Source organism: Chrysochloris asiatica, unplaced genomic scaffold (assembly GCF_000296735.1).
Source record: "Chrysochloris asiatica unplaced genomic scaffold, ChrAsi1.0 scaffold00299, whole genome shotgun sequence".
Taxonomy (NCBI): Eukaryota; Metazoa; Chordata; class Mammalia; order Afrosoricida; family Chrysochloridae; genus Chrysochloris; species Chrysochloris asiatica.
Genome location: NW_006408817.1, coordinates 3327219 through 3344043, shown reverse-complemented (window position 1 = coordinate 3344043; position 16825 = coordinate 3327219). Strand labels below are relative to the sequence as shown.

The 16825-nt window shown below is 38.3% G+C and overlaps 1 protein-coding gene across 1 annotated transcript in view; it reads left to right on the top strand.

Moving 5' to 3' along the window:
* The first annotated feature begins 2922 nt into the window (after positions 1–2922).
* The window catches only part of LOC102832210 (synaptotagmin-10-like), a 90200-nt gene continuing 76297 nt past the window's right edge, over positions 2923–16825 (top strand). Inside the window, exons 1-2 of the mRNA XM_006874770.1 lie at positions 2923–3073; positions 11078–11435. Coding sequence (XP_006874832.1) covers positions 2923–3073; positions 11078–11435 — 509 coding nt within the window. The remainder of the gene's footprint in view (positions 3074–11077; positions 11436–16825) is intronic.

Sequence of the window (16825 nt, the reverse complement as noted above, 5' to 3'; positions counted from 1 at the left end):
TTCATGGTAAAAAATAGTCCTACTTAACCAATTGTCCTATGAATCAAGCCAAAATGATTCAACTAATGAATGCCTACCGACCAGAGTGCTTACCTCATATACATAATAGGCTTTGCCACAGTGTCCGGTGCAAAGGAAATAACGCACATGAACTAAACCTCAGTTTAAAATAAATCTACTTACTCTGTAGTTGTTAGGTGCTGTAACGTCGGTTCTGACTCATAATATTGCTATGTACAGCAGAATGAAACACTCCCTGGCCTTGCACTGTGCTCACAACCATAGCTATGTTTGAACCCATTGTTGTATCATTGTGTCACTCCATCTTACTGAGTGTCTTCCTCTTTTTCATTGACCCTTTGCATTGCCCTCTGTTTTTTCTCTAGGGACTAGTACCCTCTGGTAACATGTCCAAATTATGTGAGACTAAGTTTCACAGTCCTCACTTCTAAGGAGCATTCTGATTGTACTTCTTCCAAGAGAGTTGTTCATTTTCTGGCAGTCCTTGCTATAGCCAGTATTTTTTGTTAACACCATAATTCAAAAGTGTCATGGAAGTACGCATGTATGCTTTTGGAGACGTACCTGAGGTACAGGACAAATGCCTCTTCATAGTCTTGAATTATCTTCCTAATAGCCTCTTAATGATCTCATAGTTTGGCAAGGGCCTTGTAGGTGGCTCTGTTTACTCTGCAAATGGCTTTGTGAGTGACCTTGTTCACAGATTTACCCCATCTACTTTAGGGACTACTCATTTATGCAAGTTAGTTATGTAACAGTCAGCAGCCTGCCTTCTCAGTTCTGGTACCTTTATCAGCCAGGGCAGCATTGGGGGGTAATGCAGATTCTCCTTGAGGTGGATTCTCCTCAGGAGACACTCATCAGGCCAGCTGCCTTAACCAACAATAAAGTGGTAAGAATCCCTTTCATGAAATCCTGTTGTAATTTTTTCTAGCCTCAGAATCCAAAGAGAACCTGCCTAGGGCTGAACTTCTGTAAAACAAAAAGCATTAGTTTTGCTTCAGTAGTCCTTATTCATTTTCCAGCTACCCTATGCATATGTTGTTGTTGCTGTTATTAAGTGCCTGTGAGTGGGTTCTGACCCATAGTGACCCTGTGTCGGGATTCCTAGGAGCGGCTGGTGAGCTTGAACCACTGACCTTGAGGTTCAAACTGACTTTGCAGTGCAGCACATTAACCCATAGTATCACACCGGGACTCCTATGCATGTGAGGTGACTGAAAATAACATGACTTTGTTCAAGTGCATCTTAGTTCTCAATGTTACATTTTTGCATTTTAACACTGGCTACAGATTTACCCAATGCAATACATTGTCGTTTGATATCCTGACTGCAAATTTAATGGCATTGATTGTGTATCCAAGTAAAACACAATCCTTGACAACTTCAGTCTTTTCTGTGTATATCAAGATGCTGCTTATTGGCCCAATTATGAGTATTTTTGTTTTCTTGGTGTTGAGGTGTAATCCAGTTCAAAAATAAAGAACATCCACCTAGTAACTGGTAAATCATCCCTTAAATTGTACTATGAGATTAAATTCTGCCTGGCACTAAATTATCTATTTACATTATCTTTGTGGTACATGTTTATTATATTCATTTGGCAACTTTAGCACCATTGATTTGCACCTGTTTGCATTACAGAATGATAAGAACATGGTGATCTCAAAATATACCAGTTCAAGTCCCTCATTTTAAAGACAGATAAATACCTGAAAGTAAAAATTTCAGAGTTAAGTATAGCTGTGAGAAAGATTTGAGCTAATCTCCCTCCCTTTTACCCAGTACTTTGTCTTTTTCCAGTATTTATACTTCAAACAAAATAAAATGATAAAGAGAGTCAAGTTCTATGTTATCAGTTGACCATGACTGATTCATCAAAAGAATCCTAACTGGTTATTAATACAAATATATTTTTGCAATCTACCTAAGAGGATTTTTAAAATCCAAAGGCAATACATTTATTTGTACATTTACAGGATTTGTGCATAAAGAACTAAATTCACAGGAAATGCACCTTACAGTGAATTTCATTACTAGTAATAAAGACCTTCGAAGGAATTTAACTTCTGTCCCTGTACCATCATTGTCAGATTTATTTAAAATGTTCTTCAGGGGCATCTTTCTTTTTCTATAGATGATTTACTTTGATTATTCATTTAACTTTTCGATTTTTCTTCAGATGTGGATGACCTGGAATGACTTTAACACAACATCAGAACCGGATAGGACTTACAGTAGAATGCATGTGTAGATCAGTTGAAGAAGAGACAGTAGGGAAAATGTTAGGTGAGGAAGATGAAGCTGGGGAAAGTACTGAGAAAACGAAGAATTGTTATTTCACAAAGATGAGCACCCTTGGGCAGCTGCCCCTCCTCCTGAGCTTGCCCCTTCCCCATCAGACTGGTGAGCCCGGAGCCTGCGCGCTCTGCCACCCATTGTCCCTGGCCCGCTTCAGGCGGTGATTGGATGCGCTGCCGCCAGGCACCTTTCAGAAACATAAACACATTGGGAAGGGGGGAGTAGAAGGGGGCATTCTTGAGATTAGAAGGCTTTGGATTTTTACTTCTCCCCCCCGTCCCCTCCTCATTCCATGCCGGGTCTCTTCTTTGAGCTCTCCTCTCATAAGGGGAGAGTTGGCTCAAACCTCACGGCCATCGCCGGTCTCCCCCGCCTCGCGCGGGCACCCACTGCTGTCTCCCCTCTTTTCCTCGTGCCGTCCTCACCAGTCATGGGGCCAACTTGGGGCTCCTAAGAGTTGCCTGTTCTTAGCAGCGCACTCTTCTGTAAGTCTTTACTGGCAGGCTATGGCTTAGGGAACAAGACGGGTCATCCAAGAAGTAAGAGGAAGAGGAAAGGACGACCAACTGAAAAGAGAAAACCAAGAGAAAACCTACAGGATGAGTTTCCACAAGGAGGATGGAGTAAGCAGCCTATGCCAGAAGGCGCTGCACATCGTCACCGAGCTGTGTTTCGCTGGCCAGGTGGAATGGGAGAAGTGTTCGGGCATCTTTCCCCCAGACAGGGGCAGCCAGGGCGGAGGCAGCACAGGTAACCGTTCCGCTCGCGTCCTTGATCTTCGCCCGGACCCTTTGCGCTCAGCTTCAAGCTTAGGGATCCTGCAACTCCCACATTACTCTAGAAGCACCTTTCCGGCTTTGCGTCTTCTTACCTTGCTCTTTCCTCGCTCAGCTCCTGTGACTTCAATTATGGGGTAATTGGGGGTCTCTTCTCTTTTTCTCTACCTGCCCGACTTTCTTCACCTCTCTGCCTGCTACTTGGCCTGCGGGCGCCGATTCTTGCTCCCGGGTTCCGGAGTCAGCTATTTCTGAGCTCACCCACGCGGGGTCTTCCGAATGGGAGAGGCTAGCACTAGCTCTGGCACGGCTGCCCGCGGGGGCGGCTCATTGGCGGGAAATAGTGTGCCGTTGCTTGTCCGGAGGGTCCAGCAGTCTAGGCGAAGGGACCTGGTCCGAGGATTCGTGCTTGCACTCACAGAACCTCCTTGCAGACAGGTTACATGTCTTCTGAGAGAGCAACAGATAGATCCTACTAGCTGTAATCCAGGTCTGCAACCTGTAGAGCGCTGGGCGGTTTCCAAAACCCTATCTAGGATTTCATGACTGCAGGAATTATTGATCCTATCTTCGAGGCGACGACTAAGCTCAGGGAATATATTGATTAACTGGAAAAGGGGGAAAAGCATAAATCCTTTCCACACTCACTCTGACATACATACTAATACACAAGCATCCTCCCTACTCTTTCAAGAAACTTGGGAGGAAATGGAGTGGAATAGAGGCAGATATCGACAACTAAACATCTGGGGATGGAAAGAAGTCTCAGATGAAAGATTTTTCTCCACGCTAAAGAGGGAGTGGAATCCTGGAGTGGCGCTGTAGGATAAGCACTGGGCCGCAAGTAGGTTTGAACTGCAAGGCATGAGGTTCAAACTCACCAGCTCACCAGACACTCCTTGTAAAGCCTATACAGGGTCACTATGAGTTGGAATCCACTGGATGGATCCTGACAACAACAACAAAGAGGGAGTGGGGGAGGGGGAGGGGAATGAAACTGTATTAGAACTAAACTTTATCAGAGCCATTGTTCCAGTGATGGTTGGGGGAAAGGATTTTAACCAGCTGCGCAATGCTTAGCTTGTCTTGCTGTGATTCTCACACAGGCGAGATGGGCTCCAGTTTCCTGAGCTACCTTAAGGGTCACTTGTTGCTTAGGGAGGTAAACTAACGCTAATTTCGGAATTTTCGGCATCACGTTGGAACAGAAGCCTTAAAAGATACCAACTTAATTTCTTTCCCTTGTCATTCTTTATCATTTTTGCCTCCTGGCAGTGTCTCCTGAGGGTAGCCAGGGCAACAAGAACTGAATGCCATGCTCTGGGAGGAGAAGGACTATCAACAGCAAGGCACAAGGCTTGCTGTTACAGAGGAAAAGAAGGGCACGTGTGGAAGACAAAGGGGAGGAGAGAGGAGGGAAGGAAGGGGTAAAAATGGATTTAGCTTCGCTTTCACGTAGCATTAATTAAATTGCATCTATGCAGGGCTTTCAAATTGTTTAATCTTGGCAACAGAAGCCAAAAGGGTTTTCTGTTTGCACTTGGCAGCACCTGAGGATATGTTGCTGCCTGGACGCTGGATCAGAAGGAAACACCATAGCTGCTATCAACCTGTTTGAAATACAGATTTTGTGAATAGATGAAATACAGCTGAGACTCTTGCATTTACTTACTTCTTGTTGTTGTTAAGTACTGTTGAGACCCTTTCGACCCTTAGCCACCCTGTACAGAGTTTCTGAGGAGTCCCTGTACAGAGTTTCTGAGGAGTAGCTGGTGAGCTCTAACCACCGACCTTGTGGTTCAAACCAAGTAGGTGATATATTTTTAGGAGTGTATGAAATTCAACTGTTACTGGCGGGGAGTGCGTGAACATCCTGTATAAAGGATCCTAAACATGAGATAAACACTCAAAATAGTGGTGATATTTAATAAGCTCATCTGAAATGTCTGTAGTGGCTCAAACACAAAAAATAAGACTCAGAGAAGGGGTACAGTGGAAGAAATGAGAGTATTTTAAAAATAGAGACCTATTCTTCATCATTTAACAGTTGATGTTGTGGATAAAACGGATTTGTACCTTTTTTGTGATCATGCAACAAATAATAGTTTCCTGGATCTTGGATTGGCTGGTAATGCAGAAAATGAGTAAAGATTGAGCACCAAATACTAGCTTTTGAATCTTTCTGAAATATGTAAATATATCAGCTGAAGTGAAACAAGGGTCTTGGTGTGGTGCTGCAAGATAAGTACTGAACTGCTAACTGTAAGATTAATGGTTGAAACCCACCAGCTTTTCCTCCAAGACCCTATACAGTGTCACTATGTGTTGAAATTGACTTGAGGGCACTTAAGAACAAGATAAAACACAATATATGAACTATAAAAGTTCTGAGTTTTTCTTAAGCATGGAAAGAAGTAGTTGTATCCCTAATTATTTTGGACTTTCCTTCCAGAACTAAAAGTGAGGGGACATTTTTCTTCACTTAGGGACAATATAAACTATTCAAACTAAATATTCAACATGTTGTTCTTAAGTACCATGGAGTCGGTTCGACTCATAGTGACCCTGCCCGGTGTTTCTGAGGCTATAAATCTTTACGGGAGCAGAAGGCCTCATCTTTCTCCCGTGGAACAGCTGGTAGTTTCGAACTGCCGACCTTGAGGTTAGCAGCCTCATTTGTAACCACTATGCTACCAGAGCTGTATAAAAATATATATTATGATTACCTCTGGAGATCGTAGTCTACGAGGTGGTATAATATAAATATGAACTTGATTAACATTTTTCCTCTGAACAATAGTTAGAAGTAAACTAACTGAGAACCAACTGCTCATATTAATACACTTATAAAGTTGATGGGGGCACTATGGGTTAATGAGTTGGACTGCAAAGTGGGTTTGAACTGCAACATTGGTGGTTCAAACTCACCAGCGGCTCCTCAGAAACTCTATACAGAGTCGCTATGGGTTGGAACTGACTTAGATGGCATTCAACAACAACAACAAAGTTGATTTTAAGATTATTCACACAATGTTTTATTATACTTATTAGCCTCCTAACTTCCCATTGATTCATAAAGTACAATTTCTTACACAGCATATTCTGCATTTTAGGTCCCTAAATAAGAAGTTCCAATAGGTGATTCTTCTACTCAGTTGATTTAATGAGATGCATGCTATTGATAGCAGGATATCACTAAATGGTACAGTGATTATTTACTTTTAATGTTAATTAGCACAATTCGAAACTACCAGCTGTTCCGCCGGAGAAAGATGAGGCTTTTTGCTCCTGTAAAGATTTGCAACCTCAGAAACCTTGTGCAGGGTCACTATGAGTTGGAACTGACTCCACAGTACTTAACAACAACAACAACAGCAGATGGTATTAAGGTTGCAGTGACAATGGCAGACTTCCAAATAGTATATATTTTTAGATTCCTTCACATAGGTAAAGAGGGAAAGAAATTCATGCAATCTTAATTAAAGTCACTCTATTATAAAGGAATTATGACTTAGATATTCAAATAAGATATTGTCCTACAGCATGTGGTTTTTTTTGTTTTGTTTTGTTTTTTGATGTCAGTAGATTCCAAGCTGTATTATCTCTTTACCATAAATAACATTAGTAGCAGAAACAGCATGAGTGTTATTGCCATTGAGAATTTGCCTACCACACTGGCCAATTCCATGCTTTAGTAAAATATGTGTAGACTTAGACTGCTGTTGACAACACTATTTCGTTTACTCTTGTTGATGTTGTTAAGTGTTTTTGAGTCAGTTCCAACCCATAGCGACCCTGTATAGGGTTTTCGAGGCGCAGCTGGTGAGCTTGAACCACCAACCTTGCTGTTCAAACAGCTTTACAGTCTGGCTCATTAACCCACAGCACCACACCAGGACTCCAGTTTACTCGTAAGGATAGTTTATTTGAATCAGTATACATGTAAGCATTACTACCATACTGTGAAGGTGATTATGCATAATTTTTAGAAAATCAAATTTTGGGAGTCTTTTTTTTTTTTTTTTTTACCATTTTGCTCCTCTTTCCCAAGCAAACGTGTTGTTATTAAGTGCCTTGGAGTCATTGGAGTCAGTTCCAACTCATAGCAACCCTGTGTAGGGTATTTTGCTGCATAATATGGTTTAATAGAATGTTTAAGGGAAATGAAATGCATGTAATGGTCTCATGTGTTATTTTTCAGATAGATAGATTGTGATTTGAATACACTATAATAGTTTTAAAATTGGATTTTAGCTAATTTTTGGTCAGTCTTTTAGTTATTGACCCATGTTCAAATGCTTATGAGGTTCAAAGAGTCTATGCTGCCCGAAAGGCGGAATTCACTGAAACCCACTGAAACTCATAGTCACTAAGTTCATGCCACAGGTGTATAGACCTAACCCTTTGTGGCACTGTAGGATAAGCATTGCGCTGCTAACCACAAGGTAAGTGGATCAAGCTCACCAACCACTCCACAGAAACCCTACTGGAGGTTACAATGCATCAGAACCAACTCAACAGCACTTAGTAGCAGCAGCAATAAAAATAATAACTTCAATTTTAACATTCTTAATAAACATTAATGGCACTTAGCGACAACCAACAATAAACATTGAAGTCATCACTTTTGGTTTTATGTTTCTACATAACTTTAACTGAGGACTAAAATTTCTAAACTAAATATTTAGGAAATACTTCTAAATTCACATGCGTTCAATTTATTAAATGTGGGGAGTAGGAGTAGATACATGGTGAAGAATGCCATTGAAGTTACTTGACTAATTAAAAGGGATAATTAAGTGAAATTTTAAAACTTAATTAACAATTTTCCTCTGAGAATTAGGCATTTTGTATCTATAATAAGGACTTAAATTGAGTAGGGATGCCTCATAGAGTTTGTGTACACACATAAAACAAATGACTACCCAATTAATTTAGTTAAGCTATAATTTCTGTATTGCTATAACTATTGAGTTTCACATAACTTAATAATAATACAAAGAATTACAATTTAGAAATGTATATTAGTGGAATTTTTCTTGAGAATTTTAGATCTGAAAAAGAATAATAGAAACACAATAGATTTAGAATGATATGCATAGAGTCCACCTGAGGAAGAATGAATGAGGACATACCTTTTCCTTCCTCTACTTGTCACATCACTGAAGAATGGCAAGATTTTACTCTTCCTTGTTTCATTTACACATGAAAATCAGTTCACATTTGTACTTGCTTGCATTTACTCAAAAAAAAAAAAAAAAAGAATTATCAAAAGAAATCACGAGCATCCATATTTTCACAATATTAGGGGGGCATTTCTTTCACCTTAGCCTTTTTTGTTTTCTTGTGACAAACTAAGATCATGTGACAAGTTTCCTCTTTAAATCTCTGAAAACTGGTTCTTATGGGAGTACTTATATATATTAAAAATGCACAGCTGTACATTTAATTCAAAATACATTCTTATTAAAACTTGATCATCTTTGTAATTCTGGTCTTGTGGGAATAAATTTGTCATGATTGAGGATGCAGTTGTATTTATTTGCAAGTTTATGGGATTTTATATATAATTCTGGCAAAGGAATATCATTATCATAAATTAATGGAATTTCTAATGCCAATTAAAATGAATTATATATGTAACTAGAATTCTGTTCTCCTGATGTATATCTTATTCTACTTACTCTGCACAGCAAATCAACAGAATGTAAGATCTTCGAGATTAGGGGATTGTTTACTGTTTTTTTCCTCAGTACCTAGAAAGTCTGTAGAATGACTTAATCAATTTATCCTTAATATCCTTATTTGTAAAGTAATGGATCCTGCTTAATAATCCCCAAATTCCTTCTGAAGGTAAACTGTACATATCAGATCTTTATGCCTCTAGTGCTTAACACTATATCTCATGTAGGCAGGCATGCAAAGTATTTCATTTGTAATGTTTTTGTTATTGTTAAGTGCCATTGAGTCAGTTCCAACTCATAGTGACCCTGTATAGGGTTTCCAAGGAGCAGCTGCTGACCTTGCAGTTCAAACCGACCTTGCAGTCCAGTGCATTAGCCTGCAGTGCCACAATGAATGTTAGAATTTAATGAGCAACATACTCATGAAGCAGCAACTGAATACCGGGTGTCTCTCCATTGACTTTCCTCATAGTGTGTTCAAACAAAGCTGAGTGCACAGCTAAATTTAGAAACATTACATAGTAAATACACTAAGTTTATTGATGCTTTAGAAAAGTGGAAATACCTGTATTTTATCCATTTATGATAATAAAACTAAAGCATACTACTTGGTTCTGTTTCAGTAGTCATAGATTTTTAAAAATGGGCAAACCAATTTTCAGAAATTATTATAATTAATAATCAGTTACAGTATGTCTCAGGAACTTTTAGCACTTTGCTTTTATTGGGCCATTTATTGAGTGGAGTCCTGGTGTGGCTCTGTGGGCTAATGCTTCAGACTGACAAGCCGTTTGAACTGCAAGGTCGGTGGTTCAAGTTCACCAACTGCACCTTGGAAACCCTATACAGGGTTGCTATGGGTAGGAATTGACTCCACAGAACTTAACAATAATAACAATTTATTAAGTGCTTGCTATGTAAAAGTCACTGTAGAAACATTAAAATGTACTATCATCACTAAGCACCAGCCACTTCTTGGAAACCCTATACAGGGTCATTACGAGTCTGAGCCAACTCCATGGCACTTAATAACAACAACATTATCATTAATTGGATGTGGTGGTCCTGGTGTGGTGCTGTAGGGTAAGCACTGGACTGCTAACAACAAGGTTGGTGCTTCACACCTACCAGCCACTCTTTAGAAACCTTATACAGAGTTGCTATGATTTGGACCTGACTCTATGGCACCTAACAACAACAACAAATTATCATTAATTACGAATAAGCACTGGACTGGTAACTACAAGATTGGCAGTTCAAACCCACCAACTGCTCTGCAGGAGAAGGATGAGGCTGTCTGCTCCCATAAAGATTTTCAAAACCATATACAGGGTCTCTACAACACCTGACAACATGAACAATAGCAGTTACCTTTAATTAGATGTATATAATATAATACTGAATTGTTCAAGCGATACATATGTTGAATTAACATGCACTCGTAGATTATAAATCATTTATTCTAATTGTAAGCAGACGTAAAGATTTCTTTTATAAATTTGGGTATTTGAAAATGGCATCATAATTCATTGAATCTAAAATGTCATTGATTTTAAGACGCACCATTATATTAATCAATACCAAGAAAGATAAATAGAATGCTGCCAATTAAATTATGACATGATGTTTTCTTATCACTTGGAAATTTTGTTTTATACTTATCAAAGGAACTCTTTTAACTTATAAGTAGATTTTTGAAATCTTATGTTTCTTTTTTAGAGATGCAAAAGGGAAAACATAATAGAAATACATGGATGAAAGTAATCTAACAATTACATTTCAGAGACTGACTCTTTGTCAGTGGCTTTTTGGTTCAGAATTGATGGAACCCTATCATTCAGGATATAGACAGCAGTTTATATTGAACATTATTCCTTGCTTAAGTCATGAGAAATTTTGCACCTTTAGATCAAAGAAGGAGCAAACAGAAGCATTTCTTATTGTGCACAGTTTCAGAATTTCTTAAACTTCAGGATAGATTTCATTCAAACTTCATTTTGCAAAATCTTGGACCCTTTGTACCATTCTTGGAAATTATATGTATATCTCATGCTTCTCCTATGTACATTCCTGGACTGGAATTTTAAAATGATCTCCTTTGAGAAATTCCAGAAATAGTTTTTAGTATTTCTTGTCTGAAAACATCATTTAAATGATGTTGTTGTTATTGTTGTTTTGAACAATAACTAAATATTGATAAGAATCAAAATGTAAAATTATTGTCTCACTATTGCTGCCCACTCATGTGCAGTATCAATGAATTAATTTTTCTTTACATTGTCATTTTTTTCCAGATATTTCTGTCAGCCTGTTAGCTGTCATTGTCAGCTTTTGTGGCCTGGCTCTGTTGGTTGTCTCACTCTTTGTCTTCTGGAAGTTGTGCTGGCCATGCTGGAAAAGTAAACCTGTGACTTCCAATGTCAGTGCTCTTCCACAGAGCATCTCAAGTGCTCCTACTGAAGTATTTGAGACTGAAGAGAAAAAAGAGGTTAAAGAAAATGGAAGGCCAGCACTAACAACGGTTGAACCTGCAATAAAAATCAGCCACACTTCCCCAGATATCCCAGCCGAAGTTCAAACTGCTTTAAAAGAACATTTAATTAAACACGCCCGTGTGCAAAGACAGATTACTGAGCCTACATCTTCATCCCGGTAAGGAAACATCAACTATAGAAAATGACATGTTTGTGGTATGATTTCATAAGGGAGAAAAGTTAGAAAAGAAGTGAAACAGGAGAAATGGGAAAGACATCAAAATGGGTAATTAAATAAAGGTCATGGTAGAATGTAAGTGTATAGGGAAGAATTTATAGCTGGAAATGAAAACTGAAGACAGAGAAACCTATTAGGGAGGAGAATCATGAAAGGGGCTTAGTAGATTTGAGGTCTCGGTAAAATCATGTAACTACAATGTATCATCACTTATTAAACTTTCGCCCACAAACTATCATTGGTTGATTGGCTATTACTTGCAGTTTTATATTGACAAGCATCTTTTTGCTATGCTTATTATTTTTGTTGTTAAGTGCCGTCGAGTTGGTTCCGACTCATAGCGACCCAGTATAGGGATTCCGAGGATTGGTTGGTAGGCTTGAACTGCCGACATTGCGGTTCAAACAGTCCTTGAAATCCAGCGCATTAACCCACAGTGCAACACCAGGACTCTATGCCTATCCTAGAAACATAAATAATCAGAAATTATCCAGAAATCCAAGGTTACAACTGAATAAGAGAGACTAATGTTTGGTCTACAATTAATTAAAGGAGTTCTGGTAGCGTAGTGGTTATGAGTCGAGCTGCCAACCTCAAGGTCAGCAGTTCGAAACTACCAGCGGTTCTGTGAGACAAAGATTAGGTGTTCTGCTCCCGTAAAGATTTACAGCCTCGGAAACCCTGTGCAGGGTCACTATGAGTCGGAACCTACTCCATGGTTTAACAACAACAATAATAATTAATTAGCACTTATATAGGACAATATACAGGAATCCTGCAAACAGTTAAATATTCCATTATGGACCAAAAGTATCCTGGGTGTGACACTATAGGATAAGCACTGGACTGCTAACCACAAGGTCAGGGGTTCACACCAAGCAACAGCTCCTTGGAAATACAGGGTTGTTATGAAGCAGAATCAATTCAATGACCCTTAGCAACAACTGAGTAAAAAGTTGGCAGTTGAAATCAACCTAGAAATACATAGTTTTATTCTGCTATGGCACTGTGGGTTAATGTGCTGGGCTACTAAGTCTGAACAGCAAGGTTGGCGGTTCAAGCTCACCAGCTGCTCCTTGGAAACCCTACACAGAGTTGCTATGTATTGGAACCGACTCGACGGCACTTAACAACAATAACAATTCTGCACACTTATGATGCCTATGACTCGACCAGATGACAACTATCAGTTATTGTTTGTTAAGACTATGTTCTTGTTGTTAGTCCAGTCAGTCCCTACTCATAGTGACTCTGCACAACAGAAGGAAACACTGCCAGGGCATTACCATCCTCACAATCATTGCTATGCATGAATCCATTGCTGTTGCCACTGTGCCAATTCATCTCGCTGGGGATCTTCCTCTTTTTCATTGATTCTCCACTTTACCAAGCATGATTGGATCTCAATGTAAAGTGAATAAAAATACTCAGAGTGTGTCAAGAAATAACATCATCTTAAATGCAGAAAATGTTGACTTTGTTAAAGACTTCATTTTGCTTGAATCTACAGTCAACATGGGTAGAAACAGCAATCAACAAATTAAATAACATATTGCATTAGAGAAATATGTTGAAAAGACCTCTTTATAGTGTTCAAGAGCAAGGAAAGATACCACTGTGAGGACTAAGGTGGACTTGACCACAGCCATAGTATTTTAATAGACTCATATGCATGTGCAAGTTGGACAATGAATTAGAAAGACCTTAGAAGAATTGATGAATTTTAATTAAGGTGTTGACTAAGAATAATAAAAGCATCATGGACTGCCAAGAGAAAAAACAAATTTGTGTTGGAGGAAGTACAGCCAGAAAGCTTCTTAGAAGTGAAGACTTCATCTCTCATATTTTGGATATGTTATCATGTGGTTCCAGTCCTTGGAGAAGGACATAGTGCTTGGAAAAGTGGAGGGTCAGCAAAAAAAGAGCAATTCCCTCAGAGATGGGTTGGCACAGTGGCAGCATTTGTAAAGGTAATGCAGGACAAAGTTGTGTTTCATTTTGTTGTACAAAGGGTTGGCGTCAGTAGGAACTAACTAGTTGTTGTTAAGTGCCAAGGAGTGAGCTCCAACCCATCGTGACCCTGTGTACGGTTTCCAAGGAGTAGCTGGTGAGTTTTAACCACCCACGTTGAAGTCCAAACCAACTTTGCAGTCCAGCACATTAACCCACAGCACCACACAAGGACAGATACCTAATAACAACAAGATAGAATTAAAGAATGCATACTGAAAACACAAATAATTATGAAGACTTATATTTAAATATAGAATTGGTTTCTGATTATAATATACACTCAGAATTATGAGATATCTGACACTTACTATCTGGACCCCTTACTAATTATATAAACTTGAATCGGTCAGAAAAAAAAAAAAACAACACACACTTTTTCTCTTAATTTTACAAATCATTAAAATTGGATTATGAATATCTTTTATTTTCTAAGAGAAAAAGTGCAATACAAATTCATACTTTTCCTTGAATTTTGATGTCATTGGTCTGCTTCTGACTTTCCTTATTGATATGGGTGGCTGAAGAAGGAGGAAGAAAATTATTTTTATTTTGTTGATTCTTACAATTTAGTCACTATGCCAAGTATTCTGTCTCCTAATCCTCTGTCAACCAGGATGAACTAATTATTATTAATTATCCTATTACTTGTGAGTTAGCTGAAATCCAAAGACATTAACAATTTTGCCTAAAGTCATGTATCTGGCAAGAGGTAGAATTAAAAGTTATCCAGATTGATGAAACACATTTTAAGAATTAAAGCCAATGGAATGTAGTTTTTCTGAAATCAAAGATGCTAGTTACAAAGTATACAGTTAGTTTGGCATTAGAATATAGGAGCACTTTTCTGTTCCTCCTACTCAATTAGAAGTCTGAAGTTGTACTTGGTATTCTGAATGACTAGGGTCATAATTTTAATCTGTTTGACCTTGGGATGAATTCTCAGCAGAAAACTAAATTACTCCTACTTCTGAATAAACCTCATCTATATTAATTTCTTCATCATACCATAAATTACCTTTATGGAAAGGAAGAGGAAATTGCTGAGTTTATTGTACTGTCTGTGAGTACACTGAAATCAAGTTTCATTATTATAAATCAAAGCATTCTGCTCAAATGCCAACTGCTCACTCCAACAATAAAAATGAAGCACACACAAACATGCAATAAATTTAAGTTTAATACTTGGCTTTTTAATTAGGATATTGAAGTTGTACTCTACAGTTAGGACTTCTTTTATTTGGATCCAACAGTAGATAATACCATCATGCCATTTCAAGTTTTATTTGTTTCTATATTTAAATAGCATGCTGATTAGTCCAGGAATTAACTAAATTGCTGGAAACTGAAACATTTCTTGAATTCTCATCTCTGTTTCGAAGACCTGCACATTTGAACTCACCAATCTGCCAGGCAATGACTCAGCTGGCATTTGTGTAGCTAGTGTAGTGGTTACGAGTCAGGCTGCTAATCTCAAGGTCAGCAGTCCAAAACTACCAGCTGTTCTGAGAAAGAAAGATGAGGCTTTCTGTGCCCATAAAGAGTTACAGCCTCAGAACCCTATGCAGGGTCACTATGAGTCAGAACCAACTCCACAGCACATAAACATCATCATCACCAGAATTCTTAATGTGTTCACATTAATTCATTTCTCATTCACCCAATAGTATTATCCAACAGACATTTACTTCGAGGTATATTCAGTGTGCTCTGTACACTGTCTGTTCTGCAAACTCTTTCAAACTATAAAGACATTTGCAATATAATGTCAAGATAAGCATTTCCAACTTCAATAAGAGAAATTATTATTATTTAGTGCCATGGAGTTGATTCCAACTTATAGTGAATATGTATAGGGTTTCAGAGAAGCAGCTGGTGAATCCAGTGCTTATCCTACAGTACCACAGCAGGACCCCAATAAAAAGAATATGAGGTGTCAAATGTGTGATGTAGAATATGGAAATCAGCCTTGAGAATTTCTTTCCAGCAGTGGAGGCCTGAAGGAAGTCAATTAAGCTAAGGCTAATGGAAACTAGGAATTCACATAAATGGCAACTGAGAGAGGGTATGTATCTCAGAGGGAAACATTTCATGAGAAAATTCACAGAAAAGGAAGTATTGCTCAGAAAACAACAGGTAAACTACCTTGATCAGAAAATTGAGTTGAGTGAAAGAATAATAGAAGATCAAGTCAGCTATAAACAAATTATGAGGAAGCCAGGAAATTCTGGCCTATATGATCAGATTTTTCCTGTCATACATATTTACAGGAAAAGAGTTTCTTGGATAAGAATTATGAATTAGAATAATTAATCTGTAAACAATTTATAGGATGATCTTTAAAGGAAGATACCTATTCTGAAGCTAAAACAGTAGTTGAAGCATAACAAATATGTTGATGTTAGGGGCCCTTGAGAGGGTTCTGATGCATAGTGACTCTGTGCATAACAGAACCAAACCCTGTCCTATCCTAAATCATCCTTAGAAGGGTTGTTACACTTGAGTCCATTGCTGTTTGCCACTGTGTCAATCCATCTCATTGGGGGTCTTCCTTTTTTGTGCTGACCTTCCACTTTACCAAGCATGATGTTCTTCTCCTGGGACTGGTGTCTCTGGATAACATATCCAAAGTATGAGAGATGAAGTTTCCCCATCCTAGCTTCTAAGGAACATTCTGGCTGTACTTCTCCCAACACAAATTTGTTTGTTTTTCTGAAACTCCATGGTACTTTTAATATTCTTCTTCAACACCGTAACTCATTTGCATCAATTCTATGGTTTTCCTTATTCACTATCCAACTTTCACATGCATATGAAATATTTGAAAATAACATGGCTGGGGTCAGATATGTTAGTACTCAAACTGAGACCTTTGCTCTTGAACACTTTAAAGAGGTCTTGTGCAGCAGATTTGTCTAGTGCAATACTTTCTTTGATTTCTTGACTGCTCCTTCCTGAGTGTTGATTGTGGATTCAAGCAAAATGAAATCTTTGGCAACTTCAGTATTTTCTCCATTTATCATAATGTTATTTATTTGTCCAGTTTTGAGGATTTTTGTTTTCTTTATATTGAAATGCAATTCATATTAAAGGCTGCGGTCTTTGATCTTCATCAGTAACTATTTTAAGTCCTCTTTACTTCCAATAACCAAAGTTGTATTACCTGCATATTGCAAGTTGATAATGAGCCTTCCTCCAATCCTGATGTCAACTAACTTCTTCTTCTTTTTTTTTTTTTTTAATTTAAGGTTTTTATTGTGGATTGAGTGAAAGTTTACAGGGCACATCATCAGTTTCACATTCAACAATTCATATAACTT